Here is a 12,850-nt window from a genome sequence, read left to right on the forward strand (position 1 = left end):
GCTGGGAGACAGGGAGTAATAGGAAGACTTAGTTTTCCCTTGCATACCTTTTGCACCATTTGAATTTTATACCATAGTCCTATATTACGGTAAGTCCCCTACATACGAACCTTCAAGTTGCGAACTTTCAAAGATGCGAATGTGACATTCCATCAATGTCAGGCGTGAGTGACATTGCAGCTTGCCCTCCGTCTCTTATGGCTGATGATCTTTCGGCTCTACCATCTCCCACCTCCCACCTCCTCTCCCTCCTCCAGTCAATAATTCTTGCCTGTTCACTCGATGCCAGCCCCTGGATGCCAGCTATTGAACTGGACTACTGTACTTTTCAAGGTACTGGACTGGAAGATTAAACATGTTTTATCTTTTGTTTGTTTGTTTTTTATGTATTATTTGTGTGAAAAGTACTATAAACCTATTACAGTGCAGTACTATGTAGCCGATTGTGTTAGTTGGGTACCTAGGCTAACTTTGTTGGACTTGCAAACAAATTGGACTTACGAACGTGCTCTCAGAACGGAACTCGTTGGTATGTAGGGGACTTACTGTACTTACTTTAGAAATAAAGAACTAATGAATAGTTTTTAAAAGGATGAGCCCCATGAACTTTACCTTATAGAATGCTCTCCCTGATTACTTCCACCTAGCCATGTTTCACCCCTTCTTCAAGATGTTAATTCCCAATTCCTTTTATGGACAACTCCAGCTCAACTACTCTCTCATCTGATCTCCTTTGCTAGAAATTACTGTGTGTGGCAAATCATCACACATTGCTTTGTTACACCACTTCTTCTAAAAAGTAGTATAAACCATCTTGCATTAAACTTTTCATTTTGTATTTTCATTTGTTTCACTGAGCCTTTTAGGGGTTGCCATGGTCTTTGAAGGGGTCTTCAAAGATAAAGAATGACAAATGGAGAATACGTGAGCAAGTAAAAGGGAAGGAGAACACGAGAAGGAATTTGAAGTTCCTCCTTAGGGGCAGACTTCACATGCATTTACCAAGTAGAGATTCATGTGAGCCAGTGACCCCTTTTTATACAATACTAAAAGCCCCTGGATAGGTAAAACCTTCCCATTTTACATGGAATTAACCCAATTATCACAACATCAATTAGCTAAGAGCACTTGCACTCAAGGAATGAGAGGTTGGAAGACTAAAGCAAACATTTTGAAGCAAAACTCACAAAATTTTAGAGGGCATAAAGATCAACTAGCCCAAACCCTTACTTCACAGGTCTCAAGGCAAGGCATTGGAGAAGTTCAGACTCAAACTCAAGTCTCCTCTTAAATTCTGTTGGGGGACTACACTATCCAGCCTGTGGGACAAGACATCTGGCCCGGGTAGAAGATGGGGTCTTTCCACAGCAAGAAAGACAGGAGGGCTCTGTGCCTGGAGAAGAGGAGAAAGAAAGCAGGAAGTGAAAAAGAAGTGGTTGTCAAGTTTTGTTTTATTCCTAATTGTGTCCCAGGCTCCGTCACAGTCCATGTCACTAGAAGTCTTCCATATTAGCAGAAGCCAAATTAAGATAATCAGAACTGGTTTGGAAGGCTACTAACCTCAACTTCCCCTTACCCAGCTCGGTCTCTCTACTTCAAGAAACCAACTAAACTTCAGCTTACAGCTCTTTAACGACCCTTCTACAACCCCCCTTCCACACCTGGAGAAGGAAAGTCTGAAAAGGAGAATGCAATGCAGACATGAGGGGTTTCCCTATTTCCGTGGTATTTTCAGCCGCTTCCCCAGTATCTACTGTATTGGAAAGTGAGAGTCATTTAGGGTAGCCATGGAGATAGTACTAGCCTCAGTCTTGTTTCCTTACTTTTCTTTGCTATTAAAATCTTTCCCTCTGATTTCAGTAAGGCACCCCTACTTCTGCAGGAGTCCGGGTTCTGCAGGTGCTCTCTCTCCTCAGGGACACTTCTGTAGGGGGCAGGAACATGTTTTTAAGTCGGGAAGAGCGTGTGAGCTCTGTGCGAGAACGGGGGAGATGTATACCAAAGGGCGGTCGGTCGCATCTACAGTCTCCAGGTTTTGGAGCTCGGCCCCGGCCCAGACTACAAGTCCCAGGAGACCCCGCAGTGACGGGGTGCTCCGGTGATCGTTCCCTCATTCCTCTGGATAGTGGAGATAAAGGTTCCGTTCGCAACGCACTGCGGTTTGGTTTGTTTTCAACGGCGGTGACGGAGGTTGGGAACCCGGCCGACTGCAGGCGGGGGCGTCAGGAGGCGGATTCCTCCTGCCCTAAGCACTGCGGGGCGGGAGGAGGGGAGCCGGACCAGAGGGCCGGGCACCAAGCCGCGAAGGCAGAGCAGGCTGACGCGATGGAGGGCGACGGGGTGCCGTGGGGGAGCGAGCCGGTCTCGGGTCCCGGCCCGGGAGGCGGCGGAATGATCCGCGAGCTGTGCCGGGGCTTTGGCCGCTACCGCCGCTACCTGGGACGGCTGAGGCAGAACCTGCGCGAAACGCAGAAGTTCTTCCGCGACATCAAGGGCTCCCACAACCACAGCTGTCCCTCCTCCCCCACGGAAGGCGGCGGGGCTGAGCGCGGCCCGGCCGGCGATGTCGCCGAGATCGGGCTGCAGGCGGGTAAGGAGGGTAGCCGTGAGGAAGACAGGGCTGGAGAGGCAAACTGAGGGTGGGCCACACCCCTGCCCCTGCAAACAACCCCGGGAAGAGGCGGAAAGTGGAAGAAGGGCCGCGTGGCGGGGCCCCCGGGCCTGGGCTGGCCGGATCCGAGATGCCGTGGGAGGGCATCTCTCGGGGTGGGGGAGGGGAGGGGCTCCAGGGACTCGGCCGCGGGGACCAGAGGGCAAGGGGCGCCCGAAGGCAGGAGTGCCAGGAGCAGGATCCAGGGGACCGGGCTGTGCACGGGCGGGAGCGCGGAGGGCCCCAGTTTGAGAGGGCGGAGGTTAAGCCTCAGAGTGAGGAAAGTTGCTCTGAGTTCGGGGATGAGCAGTTGTGGTCAGAGTCCCAGTTAGGGATGGTGGAATGGAGGGATGGAGGACGGGCGGTAGGCAGGGAGCCCTAGGAGGCCAGGGAATTGTAGTGGATTTTGTGTGTCCGTTGTGTGTGTGTGTGTGTGTGTGCGTGTGTGCGTGTGTGCGCGCGCGTCTGTGTGTTTGACTATGTATGTGAAATACGCTTGCATCAATCATTTGGCAACTCTGTGAAAGGAATGTACTGGGGAGTGGGGCTGGGGTCGCTAACGGAAAGGATGTCTGATGGGTGCCAGGGAATTGCCAGAGATGCGGATTGTGTTTAGGGTGAAGAAGTTAGACAGGGAAAGGGTCGTTTTTTGGTCCTGGAACTTGACTTGATTCTCTCTGGGATGTGTCAGAGGCCCTAAAGCATTTAAAATCGTGCAGCGTTTTTGACCTTTCCTAATTTCTTGCTTCCTCTTAAACTGCTGTTGGTGGGGAACTGGAGGGTTTGATAACTACTTGGTCTAATTAGGAAATAACAGGTTGGATGGAAGAAGGGACTGGCATCCCATGCAGACAGATACCTTGGGACAGTATAGCAGTCAGTGGGTTTCATTGAGTGATTCTCTAACTAAAGTGTGTATTAAGATTAATGTTGAAAATATCTCAGGCTCTATGCCACAGATTGATTATGTCTAGTGGGTGGGTCCTAAGAATCTAAACGCAAGCCATGGGTAGGGATTCTGACGCAAGTGGGCCAGCAAGCACACTTTCAGAAACACTAATTTAGATGCTGACAGCAAATTTGAACATGAGGCGTAGAATACAGTGAATTCTTAAACTCTTCAGAGTTTGTGTGTTGGGCCCTGTATTTCCAAAGTTGCATGTTTAATATCCTAAATTTGTCTGAGACTCCAGAAATGGTGATAAAAATAAGATTCTGATTGGTGATATTCCACTTAGTTGGCCTGGATGTAAATAAAAAAGCTTTTATTTTACCTCATGGGATAAGTGGGACGAGGGGGGATGACCAGCTTTTCTGAAGTTGTGGTTTTGCCATCTTCTGCCCAGAGATTTGTTATTCTTTTTTTTTTTTTTTTTTTTAGATTTGTTATTCTTAAAGTGGGCCCATAGAGGGGACTAATTTCTGTGAGGCTATCAAAAACAATTGGTGAGAAGGGCAGATGTTTTCAGGGATGAGCCCCAGAACGTGTACTTTCACCCTCTCCCTCAGCAATGCTTTTCCAGCGGCTTTCCCTGCTGCTTACAAGTTTTTCTTATAGCTTATCTTAAAAAGCCCTCTGTTGCTGTAATTTTTTAACAACTATTTTAGAATTACTACTGATAAAAAATCAGACAGTAGATTCACCTCAGAGAGATGGAGGTTTTCAAGGCACCTTGGCTGGCTCTTGTTTTTATTCTTTAAAAGCCAACTTAAGAAATACAAATGCACCTTTGTATTTTGCCTCATTGGCTTTTCTAGTTGACTGCATCATGAACTAATCTTTTCGTATTTAACTCTCTTCACCCTCTGGAGTCTGTCCATCTGAAATAAAAACCAGGAGAGGGTACAGATGACAGGACTGGGAGCCATTTGATTTTGTTCCATGAAATGCTACCATTCCTTTAGTGTGGACAGTTTAATTTTTGGAGGTGAAAAGGAACATCAGGAGAAATTAGTGAGGTGGCACTTACTATGTATATTATAGGGATGCCATTTTCCCAGCTGTTTAGGTGATTGTGTTAGAAAGTAGAAACCATTCCTTAAAAGACAACTAGCTCAAAAAAAAGACAACTAGCTCTTGTTCTCTCCCTTTACAGACTATCTTTAGAAGGTCAAGTTCATTCAGAGACTGTCTCAACTTTCTTCTGTGAATGTTGGTTTCTGATTAATAGGAACTTGAAATGTTAAGCGAAGGAACACTCAATTCTTAAAACCTCTTTTGAAGGTTTTAATTATCGTTTCAGAATGGAAGTGTCTTCTAGGTTGGATGTAGTATGGTATTTGAGCAATTGAAGATCATGGATTTACTGTAAATTTTTATTATTTCACTTTTAACCACAAAAGAGATGGGAACGACCCCCCAAATAATGCTTCCTTCTTAATTTTCACAGTTTTGAATTCACTGAGGGCAGTGTAGTGAGTATATAATGTACATGATGTTTTAGAAGTTAAAAAGTAGGTGGAATCTAAAATGAGAGTAGCTCGGCCTGTACAGGGAAAACTGAATTATAAGTGAAACCGCCTTGATTCAGTTCCTCCTTTTCTTTCCAAAGCATTGGCCTTCTTTTCACTTAACTATAGGGAATGAGAGCCCGTCTATCTGTTGATTTTCCTCTGTCAGAGGGTTCAGAAGTAATGAGATAAAGGCTTTGACCACTTCTGAAGACAGGCAGAGTGGAGTACTACAGAGTAGCAGAGGGAGAAGTATTTTTCTTGTTCTATGATCTAGTAGAGTTCCAAGCTGTTGCAGTGTATCATAAACCTCTCAATTTTAAGAAATTGGAATGACTTAAATGTATTTAGTTGGAATGCTTTAATCTGTGCCACATTCCTTTCTTCCTGGTTCCGCTCCTTACTAACTGAGTGACCTTGGGCAGATCACAACGGTGCTGTGCCACGGTTTTCTCATCTGGAAATGAGGATTATAATCATAGTAGTTGCCTCTAGGGTTGTTGGGAGTTAGAACAGTGCCTGGTAAGGTGCTGTGTAAGTATTAGCTATTACTAGTCAATAAACATTTGAGCCCCTGGTAATGGGGTTAAAAAGTAAATACAGGGCTCCCCTGGTGGCGCAGTGGTTGAGAGTCCGCCTGCCGATGCAGGGCATGCGGGTTCGTGCCCCGGTCCGGGAGGATCCCACGTGCCGCGGAGCGGCTGGGCCCGTGAGCCATGGCCGCTGAGCCTGTGCGTCGGAGCCTGTGCTCCGCAAAGGGAGAGGCCACGACAGTGAGAGGCCCGCATACCACAAACAAACAAACAAACAAAAAAAGTAAATTTAAACATTGGTCTTAAAGTTGGGGGAGAGGATTTTCTTTACAGCCTGGTTTCTTATAGTTGCCATCTTCATGGGGCTGAGGGGTGGAGGGAAGTTGGTTGTGGGGTAAAACAGCCAGAGACTGGGATGGGTGTGCTTTCTAGTAATTTGCCATGATCTGTTTAGAAGAGCTGCCTCAGCATTTCAACAGAAGCTTAGCAGAGATGGTGCTATAACTGTGATTCTTATTTGTTACTTGTATTACCTTAGATGAACAAAACCCCATTTCCCCAATTATATCTAAAACTTTCACTTTCTCTCAACTTTCTTCCTGTATGGAAGCAGCATATAGTAGTCAAAAGTTTCAACCACCATTGTTTTCTCGTGTAACAAGTGGGGAAAGAAAAGTAGTCAAAAGCAAGCACGAGCACTTGAGTCAGACCTGAGTCCCTCTTCTAGTGCAGCCTTTTATCAGCCGTGGGGCTTGGGGCAAGTTACTTAACCTATTGGAGTCTTGGTTTCTTCATACGTAAAATGGGAGTGATACAGAATGCCACATATTATATGAGTGCATCTATTTGAAATGTCCAGAACAGGCAAATTCATAAAGACAGAAAGTAGATTAGTGATTGCCAGGGGATGGGGGGAGAGGAAAATGAGGACTAACTGCTAATGGGTATGGGATTTCTTCCTGGGGAATAAAAATGTTCTAGAATTAGACAGTGGTCATGGTTGTACAACTTTGTGAATATGCTAGAAACCACTACATTGTGTGGTTTAGAAGTGTGAGTTTTATGATATGTGAATTATATCTAAATAAATAAATAGAATGGGAGTGATAGTGTCACCTCACAAAGTTGTGATATTTAGAGATAATATACATTAAAGCACTTAGCACAGGCATATAGTTAGTTCTAAACATACGTGACATTTGAATGTGTGTGTGTATGTACTTGGTGAACATTAGATTAGGAGGCTGGAACAGGGGGGTCGGGGGGAGAATAAGAGGAGTGATGAATGGAATGAGGAACAGAACAGTTTTGAGCTGATGCCAGATTGAGGCCCAGGTCTCTTAAGCTCCCAGTCCCGTTCTGCTTCTGTGACTCCTCCCTTGTTCTTTCCTGATCTGGCCATGGGAATAGAAAATGCACCCTGGCAATGGAGAGATTACGTTACAAGTGAGTCATAACCCAGGCTCCATACCTTGACATGGAACCATAATCTACTTCAGTGGGAGATTTTTTCTGATTGAGCGAGTATAATGTGACACTACCTACTCAAGCCTTTTATACCAATTTCCAGTCCCTTTCCTTTCCCCTTCCTAATCTTCCTTTGCTAGGATAATCTGTTTCCCATGGCACGGGGCAGCGCACTACTAAAAAGGCTTGGATAATTCTGCCTGCTCTTGAAAGAAAAGACATTATTACCTTTAAGATTATTATCATTTACAATATGTTTAGTTTAGTCTTAAAAGGCATTACTGATTTCAATATGGTTAGTTCTTCAGCTTTGCAAGTAGCATTTAAAGAAAGCATGGATTTAAATAAAAATCCATCTGGTCTTTAGATTTTGTTATGCTCTGTCCACTTTCCAAGCATCAGCATTTATTTCTCCATGCTTCTCTGTCTCACTATGTTAAGTCAACAAAGAATCTTCCTGCAATAAATGGACTTCTCAAAAGCAATCTTTTGAAACTAAAACCTCAAAAAATATGTTACTGAAGTAAAGGGAAATATGAATTTCACCTTAAACCTATTGCTCAATTCCTATAGGCTCTGGACATACAGGTCATGTTTTTATTTATTTATTCATGTGATAGCTATGGATAGATTCGTCTTATCTCGCTTACTAGATCGTGAACTCCTAAGGGTAAAGAGTGTTTTACTCATCTTTGTATCCCCTGCAGTGCCTACCATAGTGCTTTGTACGTAACAGGCAAGTATCTGTTAGATCGTTTACATATCTGGTAGATATTGGAATGATGTTTTTTTCCACTCCAGAAGGGCAATTTTTCCCCCATGAAAGATATGGGATTTTGTATCTTTGCCAAGATTTTCCTCTCTGGGCCCCTAAAACAGAACAATGATAAGCATTTGATAGATGACTAATTAGGCTGGAGCTGCCAGTATCCCAAAGAATGATTTTCATGTCCCAAAGAATGAGTTGCATGCAATACCGGAGCTTCACCATGATATGGGAAGTAAATATTCATTCACTCAACAAATCTTTATTAATGCCTAACTTTGTATTGGGTACAGGACACACAATGGTGAAACATTGTCCAACTAACTGATATTTTAAATTCTAAGCTGATGTTAGAATTGTTAGAACTCTAACACGTTAGAATGTTGTTAGATGTTAGATGTTAGAATGTTAGAATGAAAGAAAGAAGGATTAGTGTTTCATCATGTTCCCTCTAGAGGATTTCCTACACTTTGGTTTCCTGCTTAACCATTAGTCTTTGAGGACAGGAGGATAAGGCATATGAGAAATTCTAAGATTAAATGGCATTGATAAAAACAGTAGTTGAGATGCTTTACTAACTTTCTGACAGTACAGGAAAACTAGCCCCAGTCTGTCTCTGGGATGGAATAACTAGAATTGTCTTGTTTGCATGGTTCAAAAGCAGAATGCATTCATGAAGGTTGTTGCTAGAGTATCTTTTATCTTCATCAGAGCTTACTCACAGGGATGCCAATATGAAGCGTGTGAGGAGTGTGGGTGGATGCGGTTTTTTCCCTAACTGTTTTAAGACCTAAGGTGAATTTGCTCCTTACTTTTTGTAGAAAAATAGTTCACCTCTAGGGATAGTGGGTTTTGCTTCCTGCGTGGTCCAGGGAATCTGAATGGTGTCATTCATAACAAGAGTATAGAGTCCCTGTGAAAGATGCAGCTTTTCTTTCATGACTCTCAGAGGTCTGACTGGAGTCCCCTGTAGGATTTTCAGTCTAAGTATAGGCCACCCCATGCTTGAAAATTGATTCCATTCTTTGCCAAATGGGGAGTCTGGTAATCTTGGGGATCCTGGAACTTGACACTTTAACAGAGGAGAACAGATGTAGCAGTGGTTATGTGCCCCCTTGCTTAAAGCTATAAATCAGCCTCTCTGAGAAAGTCTCCTTATAGATAGTATTCCTCCAAAGTCCAAACCAAAACTCTCTGAAGGAAAGTTGGTCAGAGTATGGGGACTCATCAGAATCCCCTGTGGGACCCTGGTTGAATTGCCCATCACATGCGGTGCCTTCTTCTGTCGTATTTAGTAGGCAGTGTGCAGTGTGAGTGGTTTGGACGTGTCCCCAGCCTGTGGGGTGCCATGTGGCTGCGGGAACCTTTTGACCGCAAGTCTTTGGAGTTGGGCTTTATAATGTGCTTCCATTCCCTGGGGTGGTGTTCTCTGGGCAGGAAGATGGGAAGTAGAACTTGAGGATTGTTTTGCTTTTCACTTGTTTAATAAGACATCAAAACTATCCCAAAGAATAGTAATAGCTTATGTATTCATAAAAGCCCTTGACTATTTAAAAAAAAAACCCTCATACTTCTTTTTTAAAAAATGCTTTTATCACTTTTATTTTACTCAGATATAAAAAAAGGTCTAATTTTAGCTTCATCAGATTAAGACTTCAGTGTGTTATTTATGCCAGACAGATTTTACCCTTTCTAGTTTATATAATGGGAGAGAATTATATTTCCCAGGATTTTCTTGGTTAAGCCAAGCTTTCCAGACTAAAGATTAAGTAAGGCCGCATCATAAAAGCAACTGGATAACAAGACTCATTTGAATAAAAGCTCTGTTTTTATTCAAATTAGAGGGACAGTGACTGAACCAATATGGAGCTTACTTTTTAGGGATATTCTGTGCAATATTCTGTAGCCTTAACTTTTAATATTATGGAGATATGTAGGGGCAAAAAGGAATGGAGCACTTGGGGGAAAACAGCTAGTAGGAGAAGCCATTCTTATTCTTTTGGCATATAAGAAGCCCCCTGGGGAAACCTATCTCAGTTTCTCCTGATTGAACAATTGGCCTGCTCTGCTGGCTCATATTCCATGGAGAGAAGTGGAGAAGTTCTGCTGTTGCAACTTGGAAACGTGGTTGGTTAGTCGAGGATAAAAGTAGTTAGTTGGCATGTGATAAAGAGGCCTGAGCTGCAGAAGAGGTGGAGGTGTGTTCCCTGCCGCTGAGTCATCAGGAGGCCGCTGCAGGCAGTGCAAGGTCAAGCTTCTTCTGGTGGCTTCTTGTTCAATGAACTGGATGGTTATAGGTAACTTTCATCAAAGTGACCTGTCCTGGAGTGGGTGTTTGTCTATACTGCTTAGTCTTGAGGACTTGGGTTCTAAATCTGATCCTGAACTACTTGTTTAGATGAGTGCCTTGGACTCCCCAGACTCAGAACTGGCATCAGAAAATGATCACAGGAAGATTGAGGAGAAAGAAGGTAATGTGCAGGGCAGAAGTGGGGACAGTGAAGAAACTTATTGTTTAAATTGTATTATTACTGTATATGATGTATTTTTTACCTGCTGGGTTTTTTTGGGGTTTTTTTTGTTTTTTTTACGGTACGCGGGCCTCTCACTGTTGTGGCCTCTCCCGTTGCGGAGCACAGGCTCCGGACGCATAGACTCAGCAGCCATGGCTCACGGGCCCAGCCGCTCTGCGGCATGTGGGATCCTCCCGGACCGGGGCACGAACCCGTGTCCCCTGCATCAGCAGGCGGACTCTCAACCACTGTGCCACCAGGGAAGCCCGGTTTTTTTGATGAATAAAATTCTGTCTCTTTATCTCTTTTCTCTGAGATCCAGACCTGGATACATTTTGCTGGTTATCTTTTTAGCCAATATTTTAAAAATTATTTTGAAATAATTTCAAATTTATGTAAATGTCACCAGAACAGTACAAAGAGTTCCCACTCCACGCAGGTTCTCCAGTTGTTAAGATTTTATTGCATTTGCCCCATCACCTAATCTCTCTCTTTCTATTATAATATATGTATATATTTTTTGGAGCCTTGTGAAAGTGAGCTCTAGATAGGTTGTCTTATCTCTTCTAAACACTTCAGTGTGCATTTCTCCCAAACAAGGACATGCTATCAGCATGCAACTTCCCAAATCAGGAAATCAACATTGAGTCAGTATTACCATCCAGCCCACGGACCCCATTTAAGTTTTGCCAACTGTCCCAGTTGTGTCTTTTTCTTTTGATCCAGGATCCTGTCCAGGAGCACATGTTGCATTTAGTTATCATGTGTCTTCAGACTCCCTGAATGTGGACAGTCTCTCGGCCTTTCCCTGGCATTTATATCTTTGGCAGGTTTAAAGAGCAGGCTTTACATTCTATGGGATGACCCTCAGCCTGGATCTAGCTGCTTCCTCATGACTAGACTCAGGTCGTGAGCTCTCAGCAGGACTAGGCACAGAAATGACGTGATGTGCAGTCACATCAGGGGTACATGTTGTCGGCCCACCCACCCTTGGAGATGTTAAGCTTGATCTCTGGTCATGTTGGTGTCCTTTAGATTTCGCCACCTTAAAGTCACACTTTTTCCTTTTGCAATTGATTAGTCTTTTGTGGGAAGGTGTTCTAAGGTTTCACGGATGATCTTGTTCCTGAAAATGCCTCCCTCCACTAGACCTAGCATCCATTGACAGCGCCCACCTGCCTCAGTGGTGGTTTTTCTATCCACTATTTCTTCTATATTTCTTAGTTGGTATTTGCAAAGTTAGAGCATTCCTTTTCCATTGTTTGTTTATTATTTATTTATATCAGTGTGGGACTTCTGAATTTTTTCAATGGATTATAATTTCTTATTATCATTTTAAAAAAATTTTATGCTTAAATTGTCCCCAGTCCGGTGAGTAAGCCCCCCTTTGAGGTGGTTCCTGTGTCATTTTTAACACATTCCCACCATTGGATCATTCTTAATGTAACTAGCTGAAAGAAGCTGCCTTCCAAATGATGGAAACTAAGCCCTGAGTGAAGCATGGGGTTGGCTTCCTCGAAGAACCGCTTCCATCTCTGCATCCCGTAAATTACAGCTTCAGCTGCCAGCTGCCTTTCTATTCCCTCTGCAGCTCGACCAGCCTCAGGAGCAGTTTCTCCCAGAAGGGAACTTGTCAGCAGGCTGCTGAGTATGGTCTCTTCATGTCACATGGCTCCTAGGACATATAAGCCCTGGGGGGGGGGGTGGTATGGGCAGGGGAAAGGGTGGGGGGAGGTTATGTCCCCCTTCCCAGGTACCAGTACAGTCTGCTTTCCAAAAGCTGTTCAAGATCTTAACATGACCACCAGGTAGGATAACTTGAGTGACATTTCTGCCAGATTGACTTTCAGCTTCCAACAAGAGCTTTAGCTGCTTGAGTACATTTCCATCTCTAATCTCCAAAAACCATCCCCTTCAACCAAAATACCTTGTATTATTTGGTCCTGAAGATTCTGAAACCCAGACTCCCTAAGCATATGTTTTCCTTAAATGGGGATGCCCCTTCTAAAATTCAGAATCCTTTAAATTTAGCTGAAGGTCAGAGAGCTTGTTTGGGAATGATAAATAAATGCTTCTTGGCAGAATTATTTCTCTCTCAGCTCCTGGGGTTTTTGTAGCTCAATACTTTGAAGCTTGTAGTAGAATTGATTGTAGTAGAAAGACTGTATAACGTTCATTTCTCAATTTAGGATTTGTTCTGTACTCTTGGCACATGTAGTTAATAACAAATAAAACATCACTACTTATTTGTGGAAATGCATATTTGTGTCACTGATTACTTCAGTGACTTATATAAAATCCTTTGTATTTAACTCACTTTCAGAGAGGACTTCAAGTTCAGTGTTAAAGGTGAGGTAAAAAATTTTACCGAAGGAGGGAAATCCTTGGGTATCAGGAACAAGTATTGCAGTAGTAACTCTGTTGAGACCTGAATTGACTCTGAAGCCCCATCAACCTTATGAGTTTCAAG

The 12,850-nt window shown here is 43.6% G+C and overlaps 1 protein-coding gene across 2 annotated transcripts in view; it reads left to right on the forward strand.

Annotated features, from left to right (window-relative positions):
* The first annotated feature begins 2,325 nt into the window (after window positions 1-2,325).
* Window positions 2,326-12,850, forward strand: part of DSTYK (dual serine/threonine and tyrosine protein kinase) — a 52,747-nt gene continuing 42,222 nt past the window's right edge. For both annotated transcript variants that reach the window (XM_065878677.1, XM_065878686.1), the window contains exon 1: window positions 2,326-2,590. In XM_065878677.1, coding sequence (XP_065734749.1) covers window positions 2,326-2,590 — 265 coding nt within the window. The remainder of the gene's footprint in view (window positions 2,591-12,850) is intronic.

Source organism: Phocoena phocoena, chromosome 1 (assembly GCF_963924675.1).
Source record: "Phocoena phocoena chromosome 1, mPhoPho1.1, whole genome shotgun sequence".
NCBI lineage: Eukaryota > Metazoa > Chordata > Mammalia > Artiodactyla > Phocoenidae > Phocoena > Phocoena phocoena.